This window comes from Mya arenaria, chromosome 6 (genome assembly GCF_026914265.1).
Source record: "Mya arenaria isolate MELC-2E11 chromosome 6, ASM2691426v1".
NCBI classification, from domain to species: Eukaryota; Metazoa; Mollusca; class Bivalvia; order Myida; family Myidae; genus Mya; species Mya arenaria.
In genome coordinates, this window is record NC_069127.1 from 36232054 (window position 1) to 36243660 (window position 11607).

Sequence of the window (11607 nt, forward strand, 5' to 3'; positions counted from 1 at the left end):
TTTGAGGTAGTCAAAGCATCAAAGAAAATTTAGAATACACTTATTTGTAACCTCGGCTAATGAAGAACTTACTTTCAGTTTGGTAATATTTCCATAAGTGAGTGTGGACCCTATTGGAAATAAGAGCTTGCACTTTCACGGGTTATTCGCAAGGTCTATAAAATATGCATATATTCAAACTACTAAATGACGTTATTTATTATTCTGTAACGCTATGGTCGTCGTCGTTGGGGTCGAAAATAATCCTTCACCCATGGTTAAAAAGCTGTATACTGTACAGCAGTAAATATTCTTATAAACTTGGCATACATAGGAATTTCCAGGATTTCATGAGCCATTAAAGTGTTTTTTCTCTACACAAAACAAGACCACACATGCAACATACGTGATCGTGCCAACAAGAGTATAAAACTTCGTAATAACTTGTTTCTTAATCCTTGTACAATAATTTATTTGAACCAACAATAGCCATTAATCTGGCATACAAAATGTCGAGTTATGCTCCCCTTTAGCAACTGAGAAACTCGGACAAGCCTTGTCATCTACTTTTAGTACTCTCATTGTTACAAGTAAACGTCATAGGTCATCGATAAGATTTGCCATTTACGTTTCTACTTTATTTGGGATTGTTTAGATAAGTGTGAGGTTGTGAACATATAACTAGTTTAAATGGACTCTCTCATGGTTTGGTACCAAAAACGAGTTTGCCCGGTTATGCATCTGAAAACACTTATATTATAATTATATGACTCGAAAAATGGCAGAAAAATCAAGTTACAATTAGACTAAAACCAAAAAACTGGTTGGTGTGGTTCTAGTGTGGAGCGAACCCACGCAGGTACAGTAAACATAAAAAACATCCTAAAGAAACTAACATTCCTTGATAAACACAACTCTAATTTTTTATACTCGACATATTGTTTGTAGAGTGTGTGTTGCTGTTCTGTGTTTCTGGTCCAACGGGGTTTATGTAAACGTTTTCGACTACTTTGCTTGAGTCTTGTTCTTTGTTTCTTTCAAGCAGTTGTGTATTTCAACAAAGGTATTTGCCTCACGTTCTATTTTAAAAATCACTAGGGATATAATTCTTCCATTGCAGGTTAAAACTAGTTGTATATATGAAGAATATAAAACAAACAGAGAAAACTAAAGGGAAAAGTCCATTACGTTAACATTTTACTAATATCCTGTTTAAATGCACAAGGATCCTGAGGCCATAATCAGTATATTTATTATTTTTATCCTTACTGGTTCAATTCAGTCCATTGGCCAGTTATTTTAGAGTCCAATCAAAACACTTAAATTTCAAAGGAGATTTTTTTTAGTACTGACCTGCATCAAACCCTAAACGCAAGACACACAGCACCATAAAATAACAAACATCATACACATATCAAATAATCGTCATTTAGAAAGGTTGGACGTGTGTTGGTATCGCTCGAGTGCTAAGTAAATAACATTTAGTAATATATCTAGCTAGAAGTTTTGTTTTACCCCCCAAAAATGACTTGTGTGTAAGAAGTTATGTTTGCTTCACCGATTTAAAGGTTCAAATGTTCTTTGTCTTAGGTGTTTACTCTGTGCCATTAAACGGGCTTTATGTTGAAACTTTTGGCTACTGAGCTTGTTTCTGTAGTTTTTCATATAAATATTCAAGTTCTTCAGACATCCTGATGTCTAAATTATAAGTACTGTGATAAGCATTTGTGTTGACCTCCATATTAAGAGCATTAAGATCACAAAGCTAGTGTTTTTTAACATTACGTACAATTTTATTTTTAAATATTGACTTTAAAGATAAAAGCACAATTAGTTATTTCTATTATAACTATATATAATTTCTATTATATGTGTATGTGCGTGCGTGCGTGCGTGCGTGCGTGCTTGCGTGCGTGCGTGCGTGCGTGCGTGCGTGCGTGCGTGTGTGTGTATTGACCTTGATTTGAAAAGCACATTTAGTTTATAAATCGATATATTAAGCACGTCTTGGTTAAGTGATAGCAATTTCTATCGCCCATCAGATTACAGTAAATTTAAACTATCGTCGTTGCTAGATAAAAGACATCGTGTTTAAACTTTATATAACTTTCTTATTTAAGACATGTTTTCAAGTCAGGTCATTATAAACGGCATCATACTGATAAAAATAAAACTGTCGTCGTTGCTAGATCAAAGATATCGTGTTTAAACTTTATATAACTTTCTTATTTAAGACATGTTTTCAAGTCAGGTCATTATAAACGGCATCATACTGATAAAAATGAAACTGATAAGGATTGTAATATATAGTTCATCAACATAAGTTATTTCGAATTTTGAAGATGTTTGCTTCGGTAACGATTTGCTTGGTGGTGGTGATGCTTTTAACAGAAGCCGAAGCTGAAAATGAGATATTGAACAGAATCACAAATTTAGAAAAAGAATGCAAAGCTGAAATAAGTAAGTTAAATGCAAATGTCCGCGATTTGCAATCGGAGGTCGAAGGGCTGAAAGCAGAAAGTAAATTGGGAAAAGAGCAACTACAGGACTTGATGACCGCCACGTTTACAACAGAAGGTAAATATTGAAATCATTAACTTGTATGAATCTGATAAATATATGATTTGGCAACATCATCATAATTACCTTTTATTTTCTTCATCAGAATATTATGATCATGATTTTTTTAATAAGAGGTTAATAAATGTAGGCACGGTACCATTGCAGGAGGGCGTGAGTCGATATTATCAATGTTGTAGCTGTTACTGCCGTTATTCAAACAAGATCAAATGTTGTTTAAATAAACTTGGTTAAAGTTATTTACACCGACATGTTAAGAAATAGTGAATAATTCAAAATAAGTGATCTGTTTTCGGAAAAAAATATTAAATGAGGCTTTATTCGTGCTTGAACACATGAAAAATAAATTTTAATCTTAATATCGACCCCTTTTCATTACTTCTAATTTGTGTTGTATTCAGGGTTGTAACAATACCTTGAATTTCTTAATATTTATAAGTGTACAGAGCCAAAATAGTATTGTAGTAGGTCAAAATATAAAAAGCGGTGTAACAAAGATCGACCGTATTTAACTCGAATCGCGCCGAACAGTTAAGTTGAAGCACTGAAGTTTTTGCGTATAGAGAAGCCTATTTTAGGATAGGTGAACAAAAGTTAAAAAAGTAGAGGACATGGCCATTTTGATACCTTGGACACTGGATAAGATAGTGGGTAGGAGTTATGGAAGACCAAGAGACAGAAATGGGATTTTATATGAGATTGCATCGATGAGGGTGAACATGACAGTGTTTCATCCGAGGCGAAACTGAAAGTTTCAATCCTGCTGCTGCTGAGTTTAAAAAGCGGAGCTGAGCATGGTATTGGTCTGTTTTGAAATTCTCCTTTGAAGTCTTTGAAAGTGTAGTTGTGGTTCTGGAACGATTAGGGGTTAAAAAGAGGATCCATAGGACTGGGTACGAGTATGAAGTTTTAAAACGAAGCGAGTAAGCTTGATTGTTTTGAGAAGGAATAAACTCAAAGAAGTCGTTTTAAACGGTGAACGTATGTTTTCATTCAATGCGTTCACGTCAATATATTCACAAAGCGAATTGATGAATGATATGGTCTTGGGTTTATTGCTGAAATATCAAGGATCGTATGATACCTATTTGCTGACCACCTTTATGTACCGACGGAGATTTATGGGGTGTCGTCCCACATAGTTGGACCGATCTTTTTGTACGTTCTGACTTCAGTACAGGTGATGTCTGGGTGAGCTCGCCTGTTGCCAATTAATGCGAAAAGCACAGATTCTGTTTTGGCAGTATGAAAAGAGACAAATAAAGATTTGGACCATCTTAGATTTGCTAACAAATCGTTGTACAAAAATGCTTCAACAGGGTCTTCCACGAAAGTATATAAACTGGTGTCAGAAGAGATACAGATGTTGGATAGGATATCAGCGAAAATGTCGTTGATGTAGAGAGGACTATAAAAGCAGATTATATTCTCGCATTCATAGATATCCAGCTGGTAGATCAAGTTGAAATAAAAAACACATTGCTTACGATCTGGTAGATAGAAGGAAAACCAGTTAAGTAGAGTATCTTTAAAACCGTTCGAAAAGAGTTACGAATAAGTTCTCGTTTTCACACTCTGTCCAATACTATGAAACTCTCACAGAAGACAGCACAGACTTTTGACCTTTGCCCAACGCTTATGAGATATGTGAGCAGTTCAACCACTGGTTATCACTTTTGGTAATGTAAGATTGGAATTTGATTGGAATTCATAACAATGTTGCGCTGTCGCTTCAGATATTGCGGAAAAGGGCAGAGGCACTTCAAAAGAAAAATATGTCGGTGATGGGAAGTTTGAACAAACGCATTATTACTTATACCATGATAAATTTACTTTTGTGTTGTTGTTTCATATTAATTACAGGCTAAAAACCATTATAAATGAATACTTACTAGTGTCCGGCATATTACAGAACAAAATGTCTTTATCTTAACTAGCTTGTGTCCAATTGTACCAACTATATTTGATCATGTAAAGGACATGTAAATTCTAGAGGAGAATTTCGATTTAGAAATGGGCAAAGATATATACTTTTAAAGATTGGAAATGGGTGTGATTTTCTGCTATAATCACTATAAGTACAGCCATGGAATGGCGTTTGAAAGCAAAGAATTGTACATATACTTGTAAAAGCACGGTTCCGTGAGCTTACTGACACAACTACCAGTGAAAAAGGATGGTAGTTGGAAAGATTCGATAGATCTACCTTTTAAAACATTTTTGCAGCCTTGGGATCTCAACACTGAGTGTATAAAAATGTGAATGTGTTTCAGCTAAAATATTAGGTTTACAACATAAATATTAAAATACACCTGTGAAATTCAGAACAAACATATGACATAATACCACGTAAATATAAAGTATTTAATTTTGCGTCCCATGAGACGCCATTAAATATCATACATAAATTTATATTTAAGTAATAACAGTTATTTTTCAAAATACTTTTCAAAACTAAACCAGGTAAACTTCGCCCACGCCGACAAGGACAGGACGACCATTTGGTTGCCTTCTTTGCCACGATCCGAAATGCACAACCCTTTCTTGGTCAAGGTCAAACCATCGATTTTGAACACATAATAACAAATCTTGGTGGCGGATACCAAAAAAACGGTGAGTTATTTTGAAGAAGACAAATGTATTTGACCACTGGATAACAAATTCTGGTGGCTGAGACAAAAAAACGTCGAGTGATGCGTAATGACAAATGTATTTGACAACGTTATAGCAAATTCTGGTAGCGGATACCAAAAAAACGGTGAGTTTTGCTTATGTGACGAATGTATTTGACCTCGTGATAACAAATTCTGGTAGCCGATACCAAAAAAACGGTGAGTGATACTTGAGTGACAAATGTATTTGACCACGTGATAACAAACTCGGGTGGCGGATACCAAAAAACGTTGAGTTTTGCTTAAGTGACAAATTTACCTATAATAAAGCTACCTTTTTTAAATTGAAAGTGGGAAACTAAATGACATTTTTTTTTATTTGGTTTGTCAATATCTTGGCATATGACTATAAGATTAAACAAAGGTGTTAACAGGAAATAAAATAGCATTTTGCCTCCAATTTCTCTATTATGCAGATTTTCACAAATGTAAAGACCATTCTACCTCAGTCATTGGCTATTCTATATATTGACTAAATTCCAAAGTACACATTGAAATAAGAATCATAAATTTAAAAGCATAATGTTATTTTTTTTCAAATAACCGAAAACAGTCAACTCCAATAACCTGTTTACACCTTAAGGAATGTTGTTTTGGTGTAAGAAAAAAAACAATCAGCAGTTGGAAAAGATTGTTGATTTTTTTTTTCACTTTTAATGTCACATATACGGTGCATATATATCACAAGTATCACAATAACAATTTACGATTTGCACAAGTGAATATAAAGCGAAATCGGTTGGCAAAACATAGGACAAAGCCATGTTATGTCGTTTATCTTTTATGTATAATTCTTTGAAACCGTCATGCCCTCCACCTTATATACATCGACATTGATTGATGATCCCGACAGGCGACACATCCAGTACACGGAAGTATAGTTAGTTTTTTTTTTGTCTTGGAACGAGCGAATATTTGCGAATATCCATGGAAACCAGTTATATAAGACTGCTGACAAAAAATTAGATCGCAGATTTTTATATTTGACTTCAAAAATTAATGTTTTATGCATTTTCCTTAAACCGTTAGTAGCCATAAAACAATAATTTTCGAACGGAAATATGAAAATCTTCGATCTGATCTTTTATCAGCAATCTCTTGTCATTGGTTTGCGGATATTTGCGCAAAAAGTTGCTCTTTGCAAGACAAAAAATATTTTTTGGAAAAAATGGCATATCTGTGAGAATCCAGCTTTAAAGGGGGTATCATAAACGTTACACTTGATATATGCATAAAATTAGAAAAAAAATCTTAATCCATATGTTTTTTTTAATGTTAAAATCAAATGGGTTAAACATAATAATGCATTGAAATTGAAAAACAAATGCTTAACCTATATTGTGTCCCTTTAAGCATGCTTTTTCTTTCAGGTTTGTTTACTGCACCGAATCACGGGGTGTACGTCTTTTCTGTGACGCTTGTCACAGCTTATGATCAATCAGGCCATGCAAGCTTCATAAAGAACAGCGAGCAAATCACCATTTTGTATTTCCATGGCAACGCTATTCACGATTATGACACATCGTCCCAGACAATTGTCCTTGACCTCTTCCAAGGAGACCAAATCTCGATCAGGCAAATTGAGAGTGCCAAAAGCTATCACTCGAATGACCACTGTGTGTTTTCAGGCTTTCTTCTGAAAGAGAGGCATTTCAATTGAACCCCTGGATGAACTTTTCTGTAAATTTGCAAATACAAGTTTAAATATTTCACATTAGTTATTATACACCCGCACAACAAAGTAGTTTACATCGTCTGTTATGATACGCTGAATAAATGCATTTTAAAATGTCAGTTATGATACGTTCGCACACGATGCATTTAAAAGTGTCTGTTATGATACGTCCAAACAACAATGCAATTTAAAGTGTCTGTTATGATACATCCACACAACAATGCATTTTAAAGTGTCTCTTATGATACGTCCACACAACAATGCATTTTAAAGTGTCTGTTATGATACGTCAACACAACAATGCATTTTAAAGTGTCTGTTATGATACGTCCACACAACAAGGCATTTTAAAGTGTCTGTTATGATACGTCCACACAACAAGGCATTTTAAAGTGTCTGTTATGATACGTCCACACAACAATGCATTTTAAAGTGTCTGTTATGATACGTCTACACAACAAGGCATCTTAAAGTGTCTGTTATGATACGTCCACACAACAATGCGTTTTAAAGTGTCTGTTATGATACGTCCGCACAACACTGCATTTTAAAGTGTCTGTTATGATACGTTCGCACAACAATGCATCTTAAAGGGACTGTTATGATACGTCCGCACAACAAAACATTTTAAAGTGTATGTTATAATACGTCCGCACAACAAAACATTTTAAAGTGTCTGTTATGATACGACCGCACAACAATGCATTTTAAAGTGTCTGTTATGATACGTCCAAACAACAATGCAATTTAAAATGTCTGTTATGATACATCCACACAACAATGCATTTTAAAGTGTCTCTTATGATACGTCCACACAACAATGCATTTTAAAGTGTCTGTTATGATACGTCAACACAACAATGCATTTTAAAGTGTCTGTTATGATACGTCCACACAACAAGGCATTTTAAAGTGTCTGTTATGATACGTCCACACAACAAGGCATTTTAAAGTGTCTGTTATGATACGTCCACACAACAATGCATTTTAAAGTGTCTGTTATGATACGTCTACACAACAAGGCATCTTAAAGTGTCTGTTATGATACGTCCACACAACAATGCGTTTTAAAGTGTCTGTTATGATACGTCCGCACAACACTGCATTTTAAAGTGTCTGTTATGATACGTTCGCACAACAATGCATCTTAAAGGGACTGTTATGATACGTCCGCACAACAAAACATTTTAAAGTGTATGTTATAATACGTCCGCACAACAAAACATTTTAAAGTGTCTGTTATGATACGACCGCACAACAATGCATTTTAAAGTGTCTGTTATGATACGTCCGCACAACAAAACATCTTAAAGTGTCTGTTATGATAAGTTCGCACAGAAATTCATTTTATAGTGTCTTTTATTATACGTCCACACAACAAAACATCTTATAGTGTCTGTTATGATACGTCCGCACAACAATGCATTTCAAATCGTCTGGTATGATAGGTCCGCACAACAATGCATTTTAAGGTATATGTTATGATACGTCCGCACAACAATGCATTGAAAAGGGACTGTTATGATACGGCGGCACAACAATGCATTTTAAAGGGACTGTTATGATACGTCCGCACAACAAAGCATTTCGAATCGTCTGGTATGATACGTCCACACAACAATGCATTTTAAAGTGTCTGTTATGATACGTCCGCACAACAATGTATTTTAAAGTGTCTGTTATGATACGTACGCACAACAATGTATTTTAAAGTGTCTGTTATGATACGTCCGCACAACAATGTATTTAAAGTGTCTGTTATTATACGTCAGCACAACAAAACATCTTAAAGTGTCTGTTATGATACGTACACACAACAATGTATTTTAAAGTGTCTATTATGATACGTCCACACAACAATGCATTTTATAGTGTCTTTTATTATGCGTCCACACAACAATGTATTTTAAAGTGTCTGGTATGATACGTCCGCACAACAATGTAGTTTATATTGTCTTTTATTATACGTCCGCACAACAAAACATCTCAAAGTGTCTATTATGATACGTACACACAACAATGTATTTTAAAGTGTCTGTTATGATACGTCCACACAACAATGCATTTTATAGTGTTTTTATTATACGTCCAAACAACAATGTATTTTAAAGTGTCTGGTATGATACGTCCACACAACAATGTATTTTATAGTGTTTTTTTATTATACGTTCACACAACAATGTATTTTAAAGTGTCTGGTATGATACGTCCGCACAACAATGTATTTTATAGTGTCTTTTATTATACGTTCACACAACAAAACATCTTAAAGTGTCTGTGATGATACGTCCACACTACAATGTATTTTAAAGTGTCTGTTATGATACGTCCACACAACAGTGTATTTTAAAGTGTCTGTTATGATACGTCCGCACAACAAAACATCTTAAAGTGTATGTTATGATACGTCCACACAACAAAACATCTTAAAGTGTCTGTTATGATACGTCCACACAACAAAACATCTTATAGTGTCTGTTATGATACGACCACACAACAAAACATCTTAAAGTGTCTGTTATGTTACGTCCACACAACAATGTATTTTAAAGTGTCTGTGATGATACGTCCGCACAACAAAACATCTTAAAGTGTATGTTATGATACGTCCACACAACAAAATATCTTAAAGTGTCTGTTATGATATGTCCACACAACAAAACATCTTAAAGTGTCTGGTATGATACGTCTACACAACAAAACTTCTTAAAGTTTCTGTTATGATACGTCCGCACAACAATGCATTTCAAACCGTCTGTTATGATACGTCATCAGAACAATGCATTTCAAATCGTCTGTTATTGAAAACACAACAGACTATGGCCAAACTATTAAAGCAAATATTTAGATATTATGAATAGAAAGGTTTTCCAAGATTGCCAATAAGCCTTTCAACATAGTCTCTAAAATCAATTACAGGCTAAAATCCCTTTTAGTGTACGCCTTCATAACATAGACTTTCAAATCGTCTGTTATAATACGCCGCACAACATTAAAAAATGCATTAGAAATTGATTTTTATTTACCTATATCAACCTATATTGTGCCCTTTAAGATAATTAAAAGCTATGGGCGATAAGTTGAAAAGTAATAGCTGTGTATTCTATATATTAATACAGTTCTCAATGTGTTGTGTTTTCTTTATGAAAACTTTGTTGAGGGGCGACCAGAAATTAACACTGGAGTTCTCCCCCTCGATATTGCTATTTGTGATGTAGGTCAGACCCGTTTCAATAACGTCGCAAATGGGAATACATTGATTTTTTTTATTTCCTAAACGTTATTTTATCTATTTTCAATACTGGCTTGATATCAATTAACAAAAATATAAAGCAAATTAATGAAACAATGACAATAAATTTATGACTAAAATCAACTAAGGTCGCCCCCAAGATCCTCAAAGTGAGCTGTTGTTCGTTTGTATTCTGTATGTTTATATTTCCTAAACAAACATAATCAAACATGAAGCATGAAGCCTTCTTTCGGAAAAGCTGTGTAAGTGTGGCCGTCATGTCAAAATATGGTTGAATATAAAGTTTAAAGCTACCAACTCGTGGGGTAAAACGATAAGGTTATATCTGCTTTTTTATTTTATGTCACTTAGAACCTTATCGCATTCACCCCTCGAAATGTAACCTGAAACATTGCCAAACAAGGAATCATGTGACTGTCGGAAATCAACAAGAAAATAATGCACCGATGGCAATCCTTTGAAAGAAAAAAGTTTTGAAGAAATTAAAAGCAATTGAAAAAATGAGGGTGTTTTTATGCTCTTTAATGTAATCATTATGTCCGAATGCTCAAAATCGCGCGATGCGTGAGTTTCATGGCAGCTTATCTGTTTCCATTAAACAATCCATTAGCTTTAATAATCTCGTTAATGAAGATTCCCAAGTGTTCTGAATGAATATGCACTGAAGTCTAATCCTCAGTGTGATTGCTAAAGCAATGAAGGTATCCGATCCACTAATATATGAATTTCGGGTGCCTGTTTATAATGGTCTGGTATCATTTGAAAATGTTCCATATACAGGAAACGAAACTGTAAAAGAAATACTGAAACTAATTGAACAATACACTTTTAAAAAAGAAATGCATCATATATGTCCAACTAAACCCAATTTACAAGCTGTTTTCAAATTATTTATCATCTTCTTTAGGTCATCTATTTTACTTATACTATGAGTAAACAGCTAGGAAACACCTTTCAAATAATACCAAAATCGTATGCGATCACCTAAAATGTAACATAGAGGTAAATGGAAACAAGCTTATTTGTTGTTCAAGTTTAAACCTAATCATTTTTACAACTACCGTGCAACAAGTTATTTTTCAACATTGAATTAAACACTATCATTTACACGATTTTACGCGAGAGTGTGGTCTTGTGTTGTGGGGGAAACCGGAGTACCCGGAGAAAAACAATTTGTCTGACATGGTGACCACAAACAAAACTCACATGCGCCCAGGCCAGGAATCGAACCCGGTCCATCTAGGTGAGAAGCGAGTGCGCTAACTGGACAACCTTTTTTGGGTTGGATTCTGTAATATCGTGAGCCATAAGGCGTTATAAGTATGTACTTGTGTATGGGGACTCTTGAATTCACTGACATATTCCACCTACTAAAGCTGAAACGAGTTTGGACTAGTAACTCCGTTTAAAGGGGCTGTACTCCGTATGATCAAATGGCGAAAAAAAAA

At 34.5% G+C, this 11607-nt stretch overlaps 1 protein-coding gene across 1 annotated transcript; it reads left to right on the forward strand.

Annotated features, from left to right (window-relative positions):
* The first annotated feature begins 2321 nt into the window (after window positions 1-2321).
* Window positions 2322-6891, forward strand: LOC128237754 (complement C1q-like protein 4). The gene is made up of 3 exons (XM_052953338.1): window positions 2322-2556; window positions 5023-5172; window positions 6602-6891. Exons 1-3 carry the CDS (start codon window positions 2322-2324, stop codon window positions 6889-6891), a joined length of 675 nt encoding a protein of 224 aa, XP_052809298.1.
* Window positions 6892-11607: the final 4716 nt, after the last annotated feature.